Source organism: Nerophis lumbriciformis, linkage group LG24 (assembly GCF_033978685.3).
Source record: "Nerophis lumbriciformis linkage group LG24, RoL_Nlum_v2.1, whole genome shotgun sequence".
NCBI lineage: Eukaryota > Metazoa > Chordata > Actinopteri > Syngnathiformes > Syngnathidae > Nerophis > Nerophis lumbriciformis.
Window position 1 is genome coordinate 41,517,959 of NC_084571.2, and position 24,542 is coordinate 41,542,500.

The 24,542-nt window shown below is 42.2% G+C and overlaps 2 protein-coding genes across 4 annotated transcripts in view; both read left to right on the plus strand.

Moving 5' to 3' along the window:
• The first annotated feature begins 426 nt into the window (after positions 1-426).
• On the plus strand, positions 427-12,032 carry rpusd1 (RNA pseudouridine synthase domain containing 1). Its single transcript, XM_061982282.1, has 6 exons — positions 427-563; positions 4,676-4,888; positions 4,954-5,077; positions 7,054-7,156; positions 10,867-10,968; positions 11,042-12,032. Exons 2-6 carry the CDS (start codon positions 4,698-4,700, stop codon positions 11,443-11,445), a joined length of 924 nt encoding a protein of 307 aa, XP_061838266.1. The 5' UTR covers positions 427-563; positions 4,676-4,697; the 3' UTR covers positions 11,446-12,032.
• Positions 12,033-15,388: 3,356 nt separating this feature from the next.
• The window catches only part of slc25a17 (solute carrier family 25 member 17), a 37,452-nt gene continuing 28,298 nt past the window's right edge, over positions 15,389-24,542 (plus strand). The window contains exons 1-3 of one of the 3 annotated variants that reach the window (XM_061982113.1): positions 15,389-15,468; positions 16,183-16,243; positions 16,324-16,390. In XM_061982113.1, the coding sequence (XP_061838097.1) occupies positions 16,198-16,243; positions 16,324-16,390 (113 nt within the window). In that variant the 5' untranslated portion in view covers positions 15,389-15,468; positions 16,183-16,197. Of the gene's footprint in view, positions 15,469-15,562; positions 15,684-15,742; positions 15,948-16,182; positions 16,244-16,323; positions 16,391-24,542 lie in introns of those variants that run through there. The other 2 variants (XM_061982112.1, XM_061982111.2) reach the window with 2 other exon arrangements.

The window sequence follows — 24,542 nt, forward strand, 5'->3', positions numbered from 1 at the left end:
TGAAACATTAGATCTGTATCCATACTGGTTCTCTACTAGTATTTTATTTTTGTTTGTGAAACTCTCTAATCTGTTTTTCAATGATTTTAGAAAATTGTGGAAGTAAGGAAACAGGTCTATAATTTGTAAATTGGTGTTTGTCTCCAGTCTTGTATAGTGTTCTTTGTGAAGAATGTCACTTCAAGTTTCCAGATGATCTGTCCTGAAGTGGGACTATTTACCCCAACTTCTCCACTTGCACAGTCTAATGAGATCCTGTCTTCATAATATATGACACTTTCAAGCAGAATTTGAGAAAAAACTCTTAATAATGTGCAAACTACAAGCAGGATAATAAATATGGTGTTTAATCAATACAATATATCGAGTACTATCCATCCATACGTGTCGATATAGAGCGGCGGTGCTTTCCTCCAGGACGCTAGGGGGCGCTACACACCCTGTCTATATAGAGCGGCGGTGCTTTCCTCCAGGACGCTAGGGGGCGCTCATGTTGCTTGGCGCGCTTTGCCACGAGGAAGACGCCGCATCATCAACATGGCGTCGTGGTTCGTTGAAGTTTGGTACGTTCGAAAGATATTTCTTTATATTTGTATAAGTCCGTGATGAATAACAATAGAATAATTATCTTATTGCTAATAACACACGTTTATTTGACTAGCGCTGGGGAAATATTTGCTACTGTGCTTGATTTTGATGATTCGTGTTGTATGTCATAAATAATTTAAATATCGCACTAAATCAAGCTAATGGATGTTTTTTAATGTGATGATAAAATGTTTTGATGTGTACAAAGTAGACATAATGTTACCAAAGACCTGAAAAACTACTTAGTCAGTCGTTATTTGATTACAATACTGTAACGACCCGCTGAGGTTGATGTTGTGTTCTTTGAGTGAGTGATGTTCAGAATTCCCTTTGTCGTGAACGTACCACGCCTGTCAGGTGATTGGCGAAAAAGGCGGAAGCGTTCGTTTTTGCGGGAATGGGGAATGAGGATAGACGTGCGTGTGGAAGGAACGAGATAAGTTGAGCAAGCTATACTAACACAGCTCAACTTATCTCGTTCCATCCACACGCACGTCTATCCTCATTCCTCATATCCGCAACAACGAACGCTTCCTCCTCCTTCGCCACCAATCACCGTACAGGCGTGGTGCGTTCAGAACAATGGGAATTCTGAACATCATTCACTCTATCAACCTCTGCAGGTCGTTACTAGTGATGGGTCCGGCAACACCGATGCATCGGCGCATGCGTCGAGCTCATAGAGCAAAACCCTGTGTCGGTGCGCGTACCGCTTTTAGAAAGTCACGTGACCGATGATGAGCTGTTTTGGTCACGTGACCGATACGCCAACTGTGTCGCACTGACGCCTCCTCTGTGCCCTGTGAGCGGCTCTTTTCTACAGCCGGAGAAATAATAACTAAGAAGAGAAATCGTCTAAAATGTAATACGTCGGAAAAACTTTTTTTAATTTTTTTTAATAAAAATGTGTAAAAAAAATAAAATTAAAACAATTCCCAGTCCACAATCATCCACAACACGTTCTCTTAGATTTCCATGTTATGATACATGTTCGCATTATTTATTGACTGTATCTAAAAAAGATAAAAATATATTTTTATTTAAAGGGACGGCGTGGCGCAGTGGGAGAGTAGCCGTGCACAACCCGAGGGTCCCTGGTTCACCACCTAGTACCAACCTCGTCATGTCCGTTGTGTCCTGAGCAAGACACTTCACCCTTGCTCCTGATGGGTGCTGGTTAGCGCCTTGCATGGCAGCTCCCTCCATCAGTGTGTGAATGTGTGTGTGAATGGGTAAATGTGGAAGTAGTGTCAAAGCGCTTTGAGTACCTTGAAGGTAGAAAAGCGCTATACAAGTACAACCCATTTATCATTTATTTATAAATGAAGATATGAAATAATCCTAAATGAAATACAATGACTTGGTTTATATTATTGTATATACTAGGGCAGGGGTCACCAACGCGGTGCCCGCGGTCACCAGGTAGCCCGTAAGGACCAGATCAGTCGCCCGCTGGCCTGTTCTAAAAATAGCTCAAAGAGCAGCACTTACCAGTGAGCTGCCTCTATTTTTTAAATTGTATTTATTTACTAGCAAGCTGGTCTCGCTTTGCTTGACATTTTTAATTCTAAAAGAGACAAAACTCAAATAGAATTTGAAAATCCAAGAAAATATTTTAAAGACTTGGTCTTCACTTGGAATAAGCGGTAGAAAATGGATGGATGGATGGGTCTTCACTTGTTTAAATAAATTCATTTATTTTTTACTTTGCTTCTTATTACTTTTAGAAATACAATTTTAGAGAAAAAATACAACCTTAAAAATGATTTTAGGATTTTTAAACAAATATACCTTTTTACCTTTTAAATTTCTTCCTCTTCTTTCCTGACAATTTAAATCAATGTTCAAGTAAATTTTTTATTTATTTTTTATTGTAAAGAATAATAAATATTTTAGCTTCTGGTTTTTCAACGAAGAATATTTGTGAAATATTTCTTCAAACTTACTATGATTAAAATTGAAAAAAATTATTCTGGCAAATCTAGAAAATCTGTAGAATCAAATATAAATCTTATTTCAAAGTATTTTGAATTTCTTTTAAAATGTTTGTTCTGGAAAATCTAGAAGAAATACTGATTTGTCTTTGTTAGAAATATAGCTTGGTCCAATTTGTTAAATATTCTAACAAAGTGCAGATTGGATTTTAACCAATTTAAAACATGTCATCAAAATTCTAAAATGTATCTTAATCAGGAAAAATGACTAATGATGTTCCATAAATTATTTTTTTTATTTTTTCAAAAAGATTCAAATAAGCTAGTTTTTCTCTTCTTTTTGTCGGTTGAATTTTGAATTTTAAAGAGTCGAAATTGAAGATAAACTATGTTTCAAAATTGTATTTTAATTTTTTTCGTGTTTTCTCCTCTTTTAAACCGTTCAATTAAGTGTTTTTTTTTCATCATTTATTCTCTACAAAAAACCTTCCGTAAAAGGAAAAAAAAATGTACGACGGAATGACAGACAGAAATACCCATTTTTTTATATATATAAATGTATTTATTTAGCTATTCTTGTTTAAATCACACTTACGTGTAACTTACAAATGACAATATATTTATTTATTTAAGTGTGTATCAAACTGGTAGCCCTTCGCATTAATCAGTACCCAAGAAGTAGTTTTTGGTTTCAAAAAGGTTGGTGACCCCTGTACTAGGGCATCAAATCAGTGTCAGTTGAGTCGGTCCATAGGTTGCCTGTAGGGATTTTTAATGTCCAGCAGATGTCAGTATTTAGTGACACAGTATCGACACAGTATCAATACAGTTTTGCAATGTGTCGAAACGCTTCATGACGCCTCATCAACCCATCACTAGTCGTTACAATACTACACAATATTATAATGTGTTTATTCCACAACATCTGGTTTTGTACACAACAAATAATATTAATAATATTCCATACCGTGGTTAATGTGAGTAAAATGGTTACGGATATTACTCAAATAGTATACATACACATACTGAACTCGTTAAAGCGAGTTGTAATTAAAACAAAAATAATAGACACATAATATACTTTCTTGGCAATTGAAACACTAAATATTGTTCTGGCTTTTTAGGAGACATATTTTTATTTTAGTGTTTGAATATGTTTATATTCCGTTTTATTTTGTAACATATTTACATTGTTTTATTGATCAATCATAAATGTTTTTAAAAACAGGTGGCCAAATACTTTTGACAATATACAGGTAAAAGCCAGTAAATTAGAATATTTTGAAAAACTTGATTTATTTCAGTAATTGCATTCAAAAGGTGTAACTTGTACATTATATTTATTCATTGCACACAGACTGATGCATTCAAATGTTTATTTCATTTAATTTTGATGATTTGAAGTGGCAACAAATGAAAATCCAAAATTCCGTGTGTCACAAAATTAGAATATTACTTAAGGCTAATACAAAAAAGGGATTTTTAGAAATGTTGGCCAACTGAAAAGTATGAAAATGAAAAATATGAGCATGTCCAATACTCAATACTTGGTTGGAGCTCCTTTTGCCTCTATTACTGCGTTAATGCGGCGTGGCATGGAGTCGATGAGTTTCTGGCACTGCTCAGGTGTTATGAGAGCCCAGGTTGCTCTGATAGTGGCCTTCAACTCTTCTGCGTTTTTGGGTCTGGCATTCTGCATCTTCCTTTTCACAATACCCCACAGATTTTCTATGGGGCTAAGGTCAGGGGAGTTGGCGGGCCAATTTAGAACAGAAATACCATGGTCCGTAAACCAGGCACGGGTAGATTTTGCGCTGTGTGCAGGCGCCAAGTCCTGTTGGAACTTGAAATCTCCATCTCCATAGAGCAGGTCAGCAGCAGGAAGCATGAAGTGCTCTAAAACTTGCTGGTAGACGGCTGCGTTGACCCTGGATCTCAGGAAACAGAGTGGACCTGTAGTGTACTTCAGGTTGTCTTTTCGCGTTCCAAGCGCAACACTCCAAGTTTAATGTCAAAGTATCAACGCTTAAGAAGATACAGAGTAATACAATATGTGAGAACATAACAATAATAATCACAATGTAGTTGGCAGTCTACAATTAATAATAATCATTTAGATATTTGAATAAAGTGCGGTCTTTTTCTTCAAAAAGGTGTGTTTCCTGATGCCCGCTCATGATGACCACTGAGCCTGCCAGCGTGGAGAGCCTTTGCGTGCTCTTTCAGAGTGACGACTACATAGTGGTGGACAAGCACTGGGACATCCGCATTGACAGCAAGATGTGGTATGAAACACACACGGTCCAAGCTCAACTTCGACATCGCTTCCCTCACCTGGCGGACCCCAGCACATTTTATGGATTCAGGTGAACATTAGTTGGCACAATAAAGGGAGCGTCGTTGTATTAATTGAAGGATTAATCCACGCCAGGTTCTGTCACCAGTTAGATTTCTCCACCAGTGGCGTCCTCTGTGTTGCCCTCAATAAAGCTGCTGCTGGCCTGGCATACCGCCGCTTCAAGGATCGCACTGTCACCAAGGCCTACGTTGCTCTGGTCTGTCCATATATATAATATATACTAGTGATGGGTTGATGAGGCATCATGAAGCGTTTCGACACATTGCAAAACTGTATTGATACTGTGTCGATACTGTGTCACTAAATACTGACATCTGCTGGACATTAAAAATCCCTACAGGCAACCTATGGACCGACTCAACTGACACTGATTTGATGCCCTAGTACAGGGGTCACCAACCTTTTTGAAACCAAAAACTACTTCTTGGGTACTGATTAATGCGAAGGGCTACCAGTTTGATACACACTTAAATAAATAAATATATTGTCATTTGTATGTTACACGTAAGTGTGATTTAAACAAGAATAGCTAAATAAATAAATGTATATATATAAAAAAATGGGTATTTCTGTCTGTCATTCCGTCGTACATTTTTTTTTCCTTTTACGGAAGGTTTTTTGTAGAGAATAAATGATGAAAAAAACACTTAATTGAACGGTTTAAAAGAGGAGAAAACACGAAAAAATTTAAAATAAAATTTTGAAACATAGTTTATCTTCAATTTCGACTCTTTATAATTCAAAATTCAACTGACAAAAAGAAGAGAAAAACTAGCTTATTTGAATCTTTTTGAAAAAATTAAAAAAATAATTTATGGAACATCATTAGTAATTTTTCCTGATTAAGATACATTTTAGAATTTTGATGACATGTTTTAAATTGGTTAAAATCCAATCTGCACTTTGTTAGAATATTTAACAAATTGGACCAAGCTATATTTCTAACAAAGACAAATCAGTATTTCTTCTAGATTTTCCAGAACAAATTTTTTTAAAGAAATTCAAAATACTTTGAAATAAGATTTAAATTTGATTCTACAGATTTTCTAGATTTGGTAGAATAATTTTTTGGAATTTTAATCATAGTAAGTTTGAAGAAATATGTCACAAATATTCTTTGTCAAAAAAGCAGAAGCTAAAATATTTATTATTCTTTACAATAAAAAATAAATAAATTTACTTGAACATTGATTTAAATTGTCAGGAAAGAAGAGGAAGAAATTTAAAAGGTAAAAAGGTATATTTGTTTAAAAATCCTAAAATAATTTTTAAGGTTGTATTTTTTCTCTAAAATTGTATTTCTAAAAGTAATAAGAAGCAAAGTAAAAAATAAATGAATGTATTTAAACAAGTGAAGACCCATCCATCCATCCATTTTCTACCGCTTATTCCAAGTGAAGACCAAGTCTTTAAAATATTTTCTTGGATTTTCAAATTCTATTTGAGTTTTGTCTCTTCTAGAATTAAAAATGTCGAGCAAAGCGAGACCAGCTTGCTAGTAAATAAATAAAATTTACAAAATAGAGGCAGCTCACTGGTAAGTGCTGCTCTTTGAGCTATTTTTAGAACAGGCCAGCGGGCGACTGATCTGGTCCTTACGGGCTACCTGGTGACCGCGTTGGTGACCCCTGCCCTAGTATATACAATAATATAAACCAAGTCATTGTATTTCATTTAGGATTATTTCATATCTTCATTTAAATAAAAATATATTTGTATCTTTTTTAGATACAGTCAATAAATAATGTGAACATGTATCATAACATGGAAATCTAAGAGAACGTGTTGTGGATGATTGTGGACTGGGAATTTTTTAAATTTTATTTTTTTACACATTTTTATTAAAAAAAAAAAAAAGAAGTTTTTCCGACGTATTACATTTTAGACGATTTCTCTTCTTAGTTATTATTTCTCCGGCTGTAGAAAAGAGCCGCTCACAGGGCACAGAGGAGGCGACAGAGGAGGCGACACAGTTGGCGTATCGGTCACGTGACCAAAACAGCTCATGATCGGTCACGTGACTTTCTAAAAGCGGTACGCGCACCGACACAGGGTTTTGCTCTATGAGCTCGACGCATGCGCCGATGCATCGGTGTTGCCGGACCCATCACTAATATATACCGGTACTCTTGTGTCATCCCAGGCTTTATGCAGGTTCGTTTTGCTTTGCAGATCCGTGGCTGGGTGGAAAAAGAGACACAAACTCTGGACTTTTCCATTGGCAAGAACACCTCAGAGGGCAAAACACATATGATGTGTATCGAGGGAACAGACGGTAGACAATCACGCTGTGTGTGTGTGTGTGTGTGTGTGTGTGTGTGTGTGTGTGTGTGTGTGTGTGTGTGTGTGTGTGTGTGTGTGTGTGTGTGTGGGGACTTCAAGCCAACTTACTATTTTAACCATTTCTCACATAACAGCTAATGTCACATTTTATGTTTTTTGGGAACACTATAGTATGAAGAACATATTGTAAATAACAAATACTTAATTTAGAGTTATTTGGTTAGGCTTAGGGTTAGTAATGGTGAATATGTTCTCCATACTAAAGTGTTAGGGTTAGTAATGGTGAATATGTTCCCCATACCATTAGAGTCTATATGTGAAACAACATTCCTTTAAATATAATGAATACAATATCATAAATATTTTGGATTTTTAAATGTTAGCTTTAAATAAAAATAAAAAAAAGAGAGAAATATTTGTATTTATGAAATGTAAAAAAAAAAAAAAAGACATAAATAGTATTCTGTTCATAACTTTTATGGACAGAATTTCTAGGCGCAGTCAGGGCGTTGAGGGGATCCGGTTTGGTGGCTGCAGGATTAGGTCTCTGCTTTTTAAACATGATGTGGTCCTGATGGCTTCATCTGGCCAGGATCTTCAGCTCTCACTGGATCGGTTCGCAGCTGAGTGTGAAGCGACTGGGATGAGAATCAGCACCTCCAAGTCCGAGTCCATGGTTCTCGCCCGGAAAAGGGTGGAGTGCCATCTCCGGGTTGGGGAGGAGATCTTGCCCCAAGTGGAGGAGTTCAAGTACCTCGGAGTCTTGTTCACGAGTGAGGGAAGAGTGGATCGTGAGATCAACAGGCGTATCGGTGCGGCGTCTTCAGTAATGCGGACGCTGTATCGATCCGTTGTGGTGAAGAAGGAGCTGAGCCGGAAGGCAAAGCTCTCGATTTACCGGTCGATCTACGTTCCCATCCTCACCTATGGTCATGAGCTTTGGGTCATGACCGAAAGGACAAGATCACGGGTACAAGCGGCCCAAATGAGTTTCCTCCGCCGAGTGGCGGGGCTCTCCCTTAGAGATAGGGTGAGAAGCTCTGTCATCCGGGGGGAGCTCAAAGTAAAGCCGCTGCTCCTCCACATCGAGAGGAGCCAGATGAGGTGGTTCGGGCATCTGGTCAGGATGCCACCCGAGCGCCTCCCTAGGGAGGTGTTTAGGGCATGTCCGACCGGTAGGAGGCCACGAGGAAGACCCAGGACATGTTGGGAAGACTATGTCTCCCGGCTGGCCTGGGAACGCCTCGGGATCCCCCGGGAGGAGCTGGACGAAGTGGCTGGGGAGAGGGAAGTCTGGGCTTCCCTGCTTAGGCTGCTGCCCCCGCGACCCGACCTCGGATAAGCGGAAGAAGATGGATGGATGGATGGATGGATAAATAGTATAGTTTACTCAGGACTCAAGTGGTATAGAAAATGGATTGATAGATGAAAAATTAGAAATACTGTAAAAAAAAGAAAATAGCAATTTGAACCTCTGCATTAGATATCGCTAATTCTTACATAATAAACTCAAATATTATGAAAGGATAGACTACATTTATTCCACAATGGGATTATTCTGTGGTTGCCATGCAAATTTTACATACAATAACAAAAGTAAAACGCAAGAAAAAAGTATCCATCCATCCATCCATCTTCTTCTTCCGCTTATCCGAGGTCGGGTCGCGGGGGCAGTAGCTTAAGCAGGGAAGCCCAGACTTCCCTCTCCCCAGCCACTTCGTCCAGCTCTTCCTGTGGGACCCCGAGGCGTTCCCAGGCCAGCCGGGAGACATAGTCTTCCCAACGTGTCCTGGGTCTTCCCCGCGGCCTCCTACCGGTGGGATGTGCCCTAAACACCTCCCTAGGGAGGCGTTCGGGTGGCATCCTGACCAGATGCCCGAACCATTTCATCTGGCTCCTCTCGATGTGGAGGAGCAGCGGCTTTACTTTGAGCTCCCCCCGGATGACAGAGCTTCTCACCCTATCTCTAAGGGAGAGACCCGCCACCCGGCGGAGGAAACTCATTTCGGCCGCTTGTACCCGTGATCTTGTCCTTTCGGTCATAACCCAAAGCTCATGACCATAGGTGAGGATGGGAACGTAGATCGACCGGTAAATTGAGAGCTTTGCCTTCCGGCTCAGCTCCTTCTTCACCACAACGGATCGATACAGCGTCCGCATTACTGAAGACGCCGCACCGATCCGCCTGTCGATCTCACGATCCACTCTTCCCCCACTCGTGAACAAGACTCCGAGGTACTTGAACTCCTCCACTTGGGGCAAGATCTCCTCCCCAACCCGGAGATGGCACTCCACCCTTTTCCGGGCGAGAACCATGGACTCGGACTTGGAGGTGCTGATTCTCATCCCAGTCCCTTCACACTCAGCTGCGAACCGATCCAGTGAGAGCTGAAGATCCTGGCCAGATGAAGCCATCAGGACCACATCATCTGCAAAAAGCAGAGACCTAATCCTGCAGCCACCAAACCAGATCCCCTCAACGCCTTGACTGCGCCTAGAAATTCTGTCCATAAAAGTTATGAACAGAATCGGTGACAAAGGGCAGCCTTGGCGGAGTCCAACCCTCACTGGAAACGTGTCCGACTTACTACCGGCAATGCGGACCAAGCTCTGACACTGATCATACAGGGAGCGGACCGCCACAATCAGACAGTCCGATACCCCATACTCTCTGAGCACTCCCCACAGGACTTCCCGGGGTACACGGTCGAATGCCTTCTCCAAGTCCACAAAACACATGTAGACTGGTTGGGCAAACTCCCATGCACCCTCAAGGACCCTGCCGAGAGTATAGAGCTGGTCCACAGTTCCACGACCAGGACGAAAACCACACTGTTCCTCCTGAATCCGAGGTTCGACTATCCGGCGTAGCCTCCTCTCCAGTACACCTGAATAGACCTTACCGGGAAGGCTGAGGAGTGTGATCCCACGATAGTTAGAACACACCCTCCGGTTCCCCTTCTTAAAGAGAGGAACCACCACCCCGGTCTGCCAATCCAGAGGTACCGCCCCCGATGTCCACGCGATGTAGCAGAGTCTTGTCAACCAAGACAGCCCCACAGCATCCAGAGCTTTAAGGAACTCCGGGCGGATCTCATCTACCCCCGGGGCCTTGCCACCGAGGAGCTTTTTAACTACCTCAGCAACCTCAGCCCCAGAAATAGGAGAGCCCACCACAGACTCCCCAGGCACTGCTTCCTCATAGGAAGACGTGTTGGTGGGATTGAAGAAAAAAGTAAAGATGAGTAATACATAGTAATACTATTTACACTTATGCACATTTATACATACCGTATTTTTCGGAGTATAAGTCGCACCTGCCGAAAATGCATAATAAAGAAGGAAAAAAACTGGAGCCCGGCCAAACTATGAAAAAAACTGCGACTTATAGTCCGAAAAATACGGTAAATGATTGCACTATGTACAGGTAATAAAAGAAAAACAGCCATATTACACACTGAGCAAAATGTTTGCACAACCAAGACAAAACTGCAGATGCCACTAATTAAATAAGTGTGTTGTGGCTTTTGATTGATTGATTGAGAAGTTTATTGACATCTTAAAGAATTGAATCCATGTAATGCTTTAAAAAGGCAAATGGATGGCCCAAAAAGGCTTGTTTCCATTGTGGTCCACACAATTGCTGTGGGTAGAGATCTGTTTTATTGAAATGTTACCTTGTTTTCTCTCTTCTCTTCTCAGGTTGTGAGAATGCCAAAACATGCCAGACTGAGCTGACCGTGTTAGAGTATGGCCTTTATGATGGAGATCCTGTCACCAAGGTCCTGCTACAGCCTCTCACAGGTGAACAAACTCTCAGACCTCCTGACTTTTGTGCCGGTGTCCCGATGACGTCATCACTGCATGTGTGCACCAGGCCGAACCCACCAGTTGAGGGTCCACTGCAGCGCCGTAGGACACCCCATCGTAGGGGACTTCACCTACAGCTCAGGAGCAGACCACGCCCCGTTCCGCATGATGCTGCACGCCCACCTCCTCCACATCCCCCTGGACCCAGAACCCCTGCTTGTGTGTGCGAGAGACCCCTTTCTCCCATCCGTGGACCTCAGGTGGCTCCCGCAGCGCACTTTACGGCCCCTGAAGGCCACCGTTGACACCCTACTGGAGCACAGGCTGGAGGAGCAGAGACGAGCTAAAGAGCAGGAGAGACAGCGAGAAGCGAGACAGAAGGAGAGGAGGAGAAACCAAAGCAGGAAACAGGAGAGTGAGGAGCAGAGGAGGCAGTGTGAGGAGTGGCTAAAAGAAAGATCTGGAGATTAATTCAGTATTATTCAAGATTAATTAGTCATCTTTATGACAAACTGTATAGAAAATGGATGGATATTCAGCATTTATATATTCTAATATTAATGCATTTTACTCGTCTATTTGTTATTTATTGTTGTGCACGTTAAATCCAAAAAGTGAACTTTTTCCAGCACAATGTGATGTGCGATGACATTTCCAGTCCAGATAATTAGCCAAAACACGCTGCCGTCCTGTTTTGCCTGTGCTACTATTTTATGAGAAATACGCGACACTGTGGCGCTGTTAAACCGTAAAGTCTTACCATATAAGGTACATTGACTTGAAATTTCTCCCACAGTTCAGTTTGCACTTGAGAGTACAAAACCCTCACTGTAAATGCATGGGCTTCAGCTGCTCATTGACCATTGGTTTAAAGATTATGAATGCAGCTGAGATAGGCTCCAGCACCCCCCGCGACCCCGAAAGGGACAAGCGGTAGAAAATGGATGGACGGATGGACATTTACATGAACGCTAGGAGAGCATTTGACCACAACCCACAGGGGGCGCTACAAATTTCATGTCATGTTCAGTTGCTTAATAAAGTAGGACTGCCAATTGTTAGTTTTTTATGTCAAAATATTGTTCAAAATAAGCTATCAATAATTTGAAGTGAACACGTTTTTATACCAATGTTATCTTACGTGCGATTTTCTACATTTTCTTTCATTGCAACGCTACAAAGATAATTTCCACATATTCAAGATCTGACTTATATTATTTATCAGCGTTTTTTATATATATATATATATATATATATATATATATATATATATATACAGTGGGGCAAAAAAGTATTTAGTCAGCCACCAATTGTGCAAGTTCTCCCACTTAAAATGATGACAGAGGTCTGTAATTTTCATCATAGGTACACTTCAACTGTGAGAGACAGAATGTGAAAAAAAAATCCAGGAATTCACATTGTAGGATTTTTAAAGAATTTATTTGTAAATTATGGTGGAAAATAAGTATTTGGTCAATAACAAAAATTCTACTCAATACTTTGTAATATAACCTTTGTTGGCAATAACAGAGGTCAAACGATTACTATAGATCTTTACCAGGTTTGCACACACAGTAGCTGGTATTTTGGCCCATTCCTCCATGCAGATCTTCTCGAGAGCAGTGATGTTATGGGGCTGTTGCCGGGCAACACGGACTTTCAACTCCCTCCACAGATTTTCTATGGGGTTGAGGTCTGGAGACTGGCTAGGCCACTCCAGGACTTTCAAATGCTTCTTACGGAGCCACTCCTTGGTTGCGCGGGCGGTGTGTTTGGGATCATTGTCATGCTGGAAGACCCAGCCACGTTTCATCTTCAAAGCTCTCACTGATGGAAGGAGGTTTTGGCTCAAAATCTCACGATACACGGCCCCGTTCATTCTTTCCTTAACACGGATCAGTCGGCCTGTCCCCTTAGCAGAAAAACAGCCCCAAAACATGATGTTTCCACCCCCATGCTTCACAGTAGGTATGGTGTTCTTGGGATGCAACTCAGTATTCTTCTTCCTCCAAACACGACGAGTTGAGTTTATACCAAAAAGTTCTATTTTGGTTTCATCTGACCACATGACATTCTCCCAATCCTCTGCTGTATCATCCATGTGCTCTCTGGCAAACTTCAGACGGGCCTGGACATGCACTGGCTTAAGCAGGGGGACACGTCTGGCACTGCAGGATTTGATTCCCTGTCGGCGTAGTGTGTTACTGATGGTAACCTTTGTTACTTTGGTCCCAGCTCTCTGCAGGTCATTCACCAGGTCCCCCCGTGTGGTTCTGGGATTTTTGCTCACCGTTCTCATGATCATTTTGACCCCACGGGATGAGATCTTGCGTGGAGCCCCAGATCGAGGGAGATTATCAGTGGTCTTGTATGTCTTCCATTTTCTGATAATTGCTCCCACAGTTGATTTTTTCACACCAAGCTGCTTGCCTATTGTAGATTCACTCTTCACAGTCTGGTGCAGGTCTACAATTCTTTTCCTGGTGTCCTTCGACAGCTCTTTGGTCTTGGCCATAGTGGAGTTTGGAGTCTGACTGTTTGAGGCTGTGGACAGGTGTCTTTTATACAGATAACCAGTTCAAACAGGTGCCATTAATACAGGTAACAAGTGGAGGACAGAAGAGCTTCTTAAAGAAGAAGTTACAGGTCTGTGAGAGCCAGAGATCTTCCTTGTTTGAAGTGACCAAATACTTATTTTCCACCATAATTTACAAATAAATTCTTTAAAAATCCTTCGATGTGAATTCCTTGATTTCTTTTCCACATTCTGTCTCTCACAGTTGAAGTGTACCTATGATGAAAATTACAGACCTCTGTCATCATTTTAAGTGGGAGAACTTGCACAATCGTGGCTGACTAAATACTTTTTTGCCCCACTATATATATATATATATATATATATATATATATATATATATATATATATATATATATATATATATATATATATATATATATATATATATATATATATATATATATATATATATATATATATGTTGTGTCAATAAAAAAAGTGTTTTACTACGGGGCGGTATAGCTCGGTTGGTAGAGTGGCCATGCCAGCAACTTGAGGGTTGCAGGTTCGATCCTCGCTTCCGCCATCCCAGTCACTGCCGTTGTGTCCTTGGGCAAGACACTTTACCCACCTGCTCCCAGTGCCACCCACACTGGTTTAAAAATGTAACTTAGATATTGGGTTTCACAATGTAAAGCGCTTGAGAAAAGCGCTATATAAATATAATTCACTTCACTTCACACTGTATATTAGTTGTTATGACTCTCCACCAATTAGCACTACATTACCCACAATGCCTCAGTTCTAGTCGGCGCTTCACGACATGGTCATAAATTGGCAAAAGGAGATGTAAACACTTTATTTCAGGCTGGCGAGTTACTAAATAATGTTTTGGTCAAATTCGCTGATCATTTGGTTAGTCAATCAAAAGTGTTAATTAGTTCAGTTATTATGACGAATTAGCACTACATTACCCACAATGCCTCAGAGCTGTGACGACAAGGCTCAGGAAGCAGGCGATGGACTGCACGAGAAGAATATGTAAACATAAACAATAACCTTTTTTTTCAGGCTGGCGAGTTACTAAACCATTTTTGGCTCAAATTCGCTGATGATTTGGTATTATGGCAATCAAAAGTTCTATAAATTAGTATAGTTCTTATGACGAAGGAGCACTACATTACCCACAATGCCTCAGGGCTGTTAGGCGCAATGACGACAAGGCTCAGGACGCAGGAGATAGAATGCACGAGAAGAATATGTCAACAATTTCTTTATTTTCAGGCTGACGAGTTACTAAATAATTTTTATTTGTCAAGTTTGCTGATGTTTTGGTATGTCAATCAAAAGTGTTGTAAATTAGTTTAGTTCTTATGACGAAGTTGCACTACATTACCCATAATGCCTCAGAGCTGTTAGGCGCAATGACGACAAGGCTCAGGACGCAGGAGATAGACGACACGAGAAGAATATGTCAACAATTTCTTTATTTTCAGGCTGACGAGTTACTAAATAATTTTTATTTGTCAAGTTCGCTGATAATTTGGTATGTCAATCAAAAAAAGTGTTGTAAATTAGTTTAGTTCTTATGACGAAGTAGCACAACATTACCCACAATGCCTCAGGGCTGTTAGGCGCAATGACGACAAGGCTCAGGACACAGGAGATAGACTACACGAGAAGAATATGTCAACAATTTCTTTATTTTCAGGCTGACGAGTTACTAAATAATTTTTATTTGTCAAGTTCGCTGATAATTTGGTATGTCAATCCAAAAAAGTGTTGTAAATTAGTTTAGTTCTTATGACGAATGAGCACTACATTACCCACAATGCCTCAGGGCTGTTAGGCGCAATGACGACAAGGCTCAGGACGCAGGAGATAGACTACACGAGAAGAATATGTCAACAATTTCTTTATTTTCAGGCTGACGAGTTACTAAATAATTTTTATTTGTCAAGTTTGCTGATAATTTGGTATGTCAATCAAAAAAAGTGTTGTAAATTAGTTTAGTTCTTATGACGAAGTAGCACTACATTACCCATAATGCCTTAGAGCTGTTAGGCGCAATGACGACAAGGCTCAGGACGCAGGAGATAGACGACACGAGAAGAATATGTCAACAATTTCTTTATTTTCAGGCTGACGAGTTACTAAATAATTTTTATTTGTCAAGTTCGCTGATAATTTGGTATGTCAATCAAAAAAAGTGTTGTAAATTAGTTTAGTTATTATGACGAAGTAGCACTACATTACCCACAATGCCTCAGGGCTATTAGGCGCAAACAAGTCTCGGCTCAAGAAGCAGGAGAAGAATATGTCAACAATTCCTTTTTTTCCCCCCAGTCTGACGAGTTACTAAATTTTCTTGGTAAAATTCGCTAATAAGTTGGTGAAGATGAGTTACCAGGTTTTGTCGTATGAGGGTTTGGTGCACGCTCTGTCCGGAGCAATGGTAAATTATCACATTTAGCTCACATCTAGCTAGAGCTCATATTTATGTATGTGTATGTGTATATTAATGTGTATATATGTGTACGTGTGTGTGTATATGTACGTGTATATGTATGTGTATATGTATATTTATGTGTTTGTGTATATGTATGTATTTGTGTATATGTATGTGTATATGTACTGTATGCCCTTAAAATTCTAATATTTTCCATTGGTAATAACAATAATTGTTTTAGGGAAGTGTAACTGCCATGACAGTATTTTACCCCCTCGATACTGCAAGGCTGAGGCTTCAAGGTAACAATATATAATATTCCAGTTCTTGTGCAAACAGCATGTTGATTTATGAGATTATTCCTTCTGTGTTTGTGTTCAAGTGGACGAGAAGAGGAGGGCACAATCAACTCCAGCAATACTAGCAGAAATAATCAAGGAGGAAGGACTGTGAGTGACTTTATAGAAACCATTTTCAATTAAAATTAGCCGTTTTTATCTTTATCAATCAATCAATCGATGTTTATTTATATAGCCCTAAATCACAAGTGTCTCAAAGGGCTGCACAAGCCACAACGACATCCTCGGTATAGCCCACATAAGGGCAAGGAAAAACTCACCCCAGTGGGACGTCGATGTGAATGACTATGAGAAACCTTGGAGAGGACCGCATATGTGGGTAAACCCCCCCCTCTAGGGAGACCGAATGCAATGGATGTCGAGTGGGTCTGACATAACATTGTGAGAGTCCAGTCCATAGTGGATCCAACATAATAGTAAGAGTCCAGTCCATAGTGGGGCCAGCAGGACACCATCCCGAGCGGAGACGGGTCAGCAGCGCAGAGATGTTCCCAGCCGATGCACAGGCGAGCGGTCCACCCCGGGTCCCGACTCTGGACAGCCAGCACTTCATCCATGGCCACCGGACCTGTGCCCCCCCCCCCCCCCCCCCCCCCCCCCCCCCCCCCCCCCCACAAGGAACAGGGGAGCAGAGGAGAAAAGAAAAGAAACGGCAGATCAACTGGTCTAACAGGGGGGCTATTTAAAGGCTAGAGTATACAAATGAGTTTTAAGATGGGACTTAAATGCTTCTACTGAGGTAGCATCTCTAATTGTTACCGGGAGGGCATTCCATAGTACTGGAGCCCCAATAGAAAACACTCTATAGCCCGCAGACTTTTTTTGGGCTCTGGGAATCACTAATAAGCCGGAGTTCTTTGAACGTAGATTTCTTGCCGGGACATATGGTACAATGCAATCGACAAGATAGGACGGAGCTAGACCGTGTAGTATTTTATACGTAAGTAGTAAAACCTTAAAGTCACATCTTAAGTGCACAGGAAGCCAGTGCAGGTGAGCCAGTATAGGCGTAATATGATCAAACTTTCTTGTTCTTGTCAAAAGTCTAGCAGCCGCATTTTGTACCAATTGTAGTCTTTTAATGCTAGACATAGGGAGACCCCAAAATAATACGTTACAGTAGTCGAGACGAGACGTAACGAACGCATGAATAATGATCTCAGCGTCGCTAGTGGATAAAATAGAACGAATTTTGGCGATATTACGGAGATGAAAGAAGGCCGTTTTAGTAACACTCTTAATGTGTGATTCAAAGGAGAGAGTTGGGTGGAAGATAATACCCAGATTCTTTACTGATTCGCCTTGTGTAATTGTTTGGTTGTCAAATGTTAAGGTGGTATTATTAAATAAATGTCGGTGTTTAGCAGGACCGATAATCAGCATTTCCGTTTTCTTGGCGTTGAGTTGCAAGAAGTTAGCGGACATCCATTGTTTAATTTCATTAAGACACGCCTCCAGCTGACTACAATCCGGCGTGTTGGTCAGCTTTAGGGGCATGTAGAGTTGGGTGTCATCAGCATAGTATTGAACGCTAACACCGTATTTGCGTATGATGTCGCCTAGCGGCAGCATGTAAATACTAAAGAGTGCAGGGCCAAGAACCGAACCCTGAGGAACTCCGCACGTTACCTTAACATAGTCAGAGGTCACATTATTATGGGAGACGCATTGCATCCTGTCAGTAAGATAAGAGTTAAACCACGACAAAGCTAAGTTTGACATACCAATACGTGTTTTGATACGCTCTAATAAAATATTATGATCGACGGTATCGAAAGCAGCGCTAAGATCAAGAAGCAGCAACATAGATGACGCATCAGAATCCATCGTTAGCAGTAGATCATTAGTCATTTTTGCGAGGGCTGTCTCCGTAGAGTGATTTGCCCTGAAACCGGATTGAAAAGGTTCACAGAGATTGTTAGACACTAAGTGTTCTAAGTAATGACACATGGACATATAGGCTAACGGCGGGAAATATATGCCTGTTAGCCTGTATGTCCATGTGTCATCGAAATGACAGGGCAAAATATATTTTGGACAAATAAAAGCTATGTGGATATGGGTAGTGTCAGTGCCTGTTTCCTTCTCAATATGCTGATACCCTCCATCTGCATGCGTTGGAACGCTATGCGAAGACTTAGATGTAATGTTTAAGAATTTTAAGAATAACAGTGAAGTACTTGTCTTCGGAGACTTCAACTTAACAAACACTGCAGAAAAAAACTAAAAGACCTCACATCTAAACATGACTTTAGTCCGAAGATAGAAACTCTCACACGTATCACTAAAAACACTCAGACACTAATTGATTTAATCTTCACAAACAAGCCTGACAGAATCGTAAAAACGTACAATCTAGTCACCGGTTTGTCAGACCATAATCTGACATTAGCTGCAAGAAAACTTTACAAAGAAACGTCTGACGAGGTTTAAAGGTCAAGATCAGAAAACTTTTAAACTCTACATCCCTCGCCAATCAACAGCTGCATTTTGAAAACAAATTAAAGGGTATTCATTGGGACGAGCTCCAACAACATGACCAAGTACACGCCTGTTGTAATCAGCTAATGTGTACTATCGGGCACATTATTGATACATTTATTAGAAAGGGGAAAAAAATCCCACAGAAAATGTCAGTTACCATGGATTAATGATGATATCCGGAAATTAATGAAAAAGAGAGATCCATCCATCCATCCATCTTCTTCCGCTTATCCGAGGTCGGGTCGCGGGGGCAGCAGCCTAAGCAGGGAAGCCCAGACTTCCCTCTCCCCAGCCACTTCGTCCAGCTCCTCCCGGGGGAGAACCATGGACTCGGACTTGGAGGTGCTGATTCTCATCCCAGTCGCTTCACACTCGGCTGCGAACCGATCCAGTGAGAGCTGGAGATCCTGGCCAGATGAAGCCATCAGGACCACATCATCTGCAAAAAGCAGAGACCTAATCCTGTAGCCACCAAACCAGATCCCCTCAACGCCTTGACTGCGCCTAGAAATTCTGTCCATAAAAGTTATGAACAGAATCGGTGACAAAGGGCAGCCTTGGCGGAGTCCAACCCTCACTGGAAACGTGTCCGACTTACTGCCGGCAATGCGGACCAAGCTCTGACACTGATCATACAGGGAGCGGACCGCCAAAATCAGACAGTCCGATACCCCATACTCTCTGAGCACTCCCCACAGGACTTCCCGAGGGACACGGTCGAATGCCTTGTCCAAGTCCACAAAACACATGTAGACTGGTTGGGCAAACTCCCATGCACCCTCAAGGACCCTGCCGGGAGTATAGAGCTGGTCCACAGTTCCACGACCAGGACGAAAACCACACTGTTCCTCCTGAATCCGAGGTTCGACTATCCGGCGTAGCCTCCTCTCCAGTACACCTGAATAGACCTTACCGGGAAGGCTGAGAAGTGTGATCCCACGATAGTTAGAACACACCCTCCGGTTCCCCTTCTTAAAGAGAGGAACCACCACCCCGGTCTGCCAATCCAGAGGTACCGCCCCCGATGTCCACGCGATGCTGCAGAGTCTTGTCAACCAAGACAGCCCCACAGCATCCAGAGCCTTAAGGAACTCTGGGCGGATCTCATCCACCCCCGGGGCCTTGCCACCGAGGGGCTTTTTAACTACCTCGGCAACCTCAGCCCTAGAAATAGAAGAGCCCACCACAGATTCCCCAGGCACTGCTTCCTCATAGGAAGACGTGTTGGTGGGATTGAGGAGGTCTTCGAAGTATTCTCTCCACCGATCCACAACATCCGCAGTCGAGGTCAGCAGAACACCATCCTCACCATACACGGTGTTGATAGTGCACTGCTTCCCCTTCCTGAGGCGGCGGATGGTGGTCCAGAATCGCTTCGAAGCCGTCCGGAAGTCGTTCTCCATGGCTTCCCCGAACTCCTCCCATGTCCGAGTTTTTGCCTCCGCAACCGCTGAAGCCGCACACCGCTTGGCCTGTCGGTACCTGTCCGCTGCCTCAGGAGTCCTATGAGCCAAAAGAACCCGATAGGACTCCTTCTTCAGCTTGACGGCATCCCTCACCGCCGGTGTCCACCAACGGGTTCTAGGATTACTGCCACGACAAGCACCAACTACCTTGCGGCCACAGCTCCAATCAGCTGCCTCGACAATAGAGGCGCGGAACATGGTCCACTCGGACTCAATGTCCAGCACCTCCCTCGTGACATGTTCAAAGTTCTTCCGGAGGTGGGAATTGAAACTCTCTCTGACAGGAGACTCTGCCAGACGTTCCCAGCAAACAAAAAGAGAGATTATGCCTTAAAGACTTTTATCAAAACTCGTAGTGACACCGATTTGAAAATATTTAAAGGCTTGCGTAATCAAGTAGTTAAACAGCTCAGAATGTCTCAATCAAACTATTACATCCACATGCTATTAGAGGCCAAAGGAAATGGCAAAATGATCTGGAAACTACTACACAGCCTATTTAACCCAGAGGGTAACACCACCCAAACCCAATATAAACTTAAAGTAGGAGACAAAATCATTACTGATTGTACACAAGTCTCAAATGAGTTCAATCAATTCTTTATAGAATCTGTTAAAAACCTTTCCTCGGGTTTCTCTTGTATGACTAATGATGACCAAACAACAGACACACCTGATGAACAAGACAGCTCATTTCAGCTCAAGGAGGTTAGTCAGTCAGACAACTGTCCTAAATGTCATACATGACCTAAACATCACATACTCAAAGGATATTTATAACCTAGACACAGCTTTTCTTAAAAAAATATAGCGACATCCTTATACAGCCTCTTACCCGTCTTATTAATATTTCCATTAAAACTGGGCAATTCCCAGATGGATGGAAAACTGCACAGGTAATACCCCTTTTAAAATCTGGTGATGCTGGAATGACATCTAACTATAGACCTATCAGCCTTCTTCCAGTTTTCTCTAAAGTCCTGGAGAAGATTGTTTCGGAACAACTAATGCACCACCTTGAGACAAATCACTATTTGACTCCCCTGCAATTGGGATTCAGACGTAACATTCTACAGAATCTGCCACTTGTTTTTGAACTGAAAAGATAAAACATTCTCTTGACAAAGGACAGGTGGTCGGTGCAGTATTTCTAGACTTAAAAAAAGCATTTAAAACAGTCAATCATGACATTTTAATTTCAAAACTATCCATCCATCCATCCATCTTCTTCCGCTTATCCGAGGTCGGGTCGCGGGGGCAGCAGCCTAAGCAGGGAAGCCCAGACTTCCCTCTCCCCAGCCACTTCGTCCAGCTCCTCCCGGGGGATCCCGAGGCGTTCCCAGGCCAGCCGGGAGACATAGTCTTCCCAACGTGTCCTGGGTCTTCCTCGCGGCCTCCTACCGGTCGGACGTGCCCTAAACACCTCCCTAGGGAGGCGTTCGGGTGGCATCCTGACCAGATGCCCGAACCACCTCATCTGGCTCCTCTCGATGTGGAGGAGCAGCGGCTTTACTTTGAGCTCCCCCCGGATGGCAGATCTTCTCACCCTGTCTCTAAGGGAGAGCCCCGCCACCCGGCGGAGGAAACTCATTTCGGCCGCTTGTACCCGTGATCTTGTCCTTTCGGTCATAACCCAAAGCTCATGACCATAGGTGAGGATGGGAACGTAGATCGACCGGTAAATTGAGAGCTTTGCCTTCCGGCTCAGCTCCTTCTTCACCACAACGGACCGATACAGCGTCCGCATTACTGAAGACGCCGCACCGATCCGCCTGTCGATCTCACGATTCACTCTTCCCTCACTCGTGAACAAGACTCCGAGGTACTTGAACTCCTCCACTTGGGGCAAGATCTCCTCCCCAACCCGGAGATGGCACTCCACCCTATTCCGGGCGAGAACCATGGACTCGGACTTGGAGGTGCTGATTCTCATCCCAGTCGCTTCACACTCAGCTGCGAACCGATCCAGTGAGACCTGAAGATCCTGGCCAGATGAAGCCATCAGGACCACATCATCTGCAAAAAGCAGAGACCTAATCCTGCAGCCACCAAACCAGATCCCCTCAACGCCTTGACTGCGCCTAGAAATTCTGTCCATAAAGGTTATGAACAGAATCGGTGACAAAGGGCAGCCTTGGCGGAGTCCAACCCTCACTGGAAACGTGTCCGACTTACTGCCGGCAATGCGGACCAAGCTCTGACACTGATCACACAGGGAGCGGACTGCCACAATCAGACAGTCCGATACCCCATACTCTCTGAGCACTCCCCACAGGACTTCCCGAGGGACACGGTCGAATGCTTTCTCCAAGTCCACAAACACAAGTAGACTGGTTGGGCAAACTCCCATGCACCCTCAAGGACCCTGCCGAGAGTATAGAGCTGGTCCACAGTTCCACGACCAGGACGAAAACCACACTGTTCCTCCTGAATCCGAGGTTCGACTATCCGGCGAAAACTAACTAAATTCAATTTATCCAAACAGTCATTGTCCTGGTTTGAGTCATATCTAAAGGGCTTGTGAACAATGTGTCACCATTAATCATGTCAGATCTTCCTTCCGCAAAATCGAAACAGGGATACCTCAGGGTAGTGTCTTGGGGCCGATACTATTCAGTCTATACATCAATGACCTACCAGATGTATGCACAGATATAGATTTACAGATGACACAGTGGTATATACTAGGGCTGCAGCTAACGATTATTTTTCTATCGATTAATCTATAGATTATTTTTTTCGATTAATCGGTTAATCTATAGATTATTTTTTCGATTAATCTATAGATTATTTTTCCTTTTACCGATTTTTTTTAAATTTAAAATGAAGAGGAAAAAATAAATGTAGGCCAGTTTTTTCAAAAGGCATGGCTTTTATTTACAAAAAAAAAAGTATGGCCACTCAGTCAACATTGACAACAACATGACAAAATATTCTGTAACAATGTAAACATTTAAAACTTTTAACATTTAACAAAATTAAAAGTAGCTTATTTGCTTTTTAATGTGCAAATATAAAAGTAAACATCCAGTGCAAATCTTAATATTCTGGAATAGTATAAGCATTTCAAAAGTAAAAGTATTGCTTATTTTGCTTTAAAATGTGCAAAAATAAAGATAAACATCCAATACAAAAAAGTGCAAAACGGAAATATTCTGTAACAAGTGTAAACATTTCAACAAAAGTAAAAGTATTGCTTATTTGCTAAAATGTGCAAAAATAAAGCTAAACATCCAACACAAAAAAGTGTACAGTGTAAACATTTCAACAAAAGTAAAAGTATTGCTTATTTTGCTTAATAACACAACAATGATAGTATGATTAAAGAGAAAGTTAATTGTTGGTTTGTACATAGTATATGTAACTGTTAATGTTGTAAAAGGTATTTGCACAACTAATTAACGTTAGCGTTTGTGACACGTCTTGTGCCGTGGGGTTCTTTCAGGACCGACAGACTGAACGCCAGACGGCTTTGCCAGGTTTACAATCTTTTAATTTTACACAAAGTCTTTTCTCTTCCAACTGCGCGGATCGCGCACCTGGGCACGATTGCGGCGTCGCTCCCGGTGCGCCCCGCCTCGCCGCTCGCTGGCCGCCGCCGCCTCTCCACAGCGTTAAAGAGGAGCGCGTCTTTGTAAACACTGAACAGGCACGCCAAACGCGCCTCTCAGAGCGAAACGGTGCTTTAGTTTATGAATTTACAACGCAGATACAAATGACACATTCATGTTTTTGTGTAATAATGACAACGTATACGCACGCGGACGATTGACTTGTTGATGGTGATGGCAAGAACGCTGTCGGGGGTTTTCTTTTCAAATGTTCGTTCATAGCCGTTGTGCTGCTATGATAGGCCATTTCCGCTCGACACAGTATGCATACAACAACATTATTAGGCCGTTTATTGAAATACTCCCACACTTTTGACGACTTTTGGCGTGCTTTTTTCCCCTCGCTCGCATCGTCTGCTTTGCGCTCCGCCATGACAGTAAAGTAGTGTGACGTAAATATGCGACGCGCCGACGCACAAAAACGGCGTCGACGTATTTACGTAACCGATGACGTCGACTACGTCGACGCGTCGTTTCAGCCTTAGTATATACATCAGGTAAGACATGTACTCTAGTTGCTGAGAAGTTAAATGCTCAATTAGACAAAATAGCATCTTGGCTGGCATCATCCTGTTTAACCTTAAACACTAAAAAGACTAACTCTGTCTGCTTCTCCATAAAAAAGCTACCTCAAACAAACCTGAATATAAACATTAATGAGGAGCTCATTGAACTAGTACC

What these genes read in the sequence shown, in the direction of transcription:
- rpusd1 (XM_061982282.1), top strand. Translation starts at nt 4,698, where the DNA reads ATGATGACCACTGAGCCTGCCAGCGTGGAGAGCCTTTGCGTGCTCTTT. An exon ending in CCAAGGCCTACGTTGCTCTG is followed by an intron (nt 5,078 to 7,053) that starts GTCTGTCCATAT and finishes TTTGCTTTGCAG; the next exon opens with ATCCGTGGCTGGGTGGAAAA. An exon ending in GTGTATCGAGGGAACAGACG is followed by an intron (nt 7,157 to 10,866) that starts GTAGACAATCAC and finishes TTCTCTTCTCAG; the next exon opens with GTTGTGAGAATGCCAAAACA.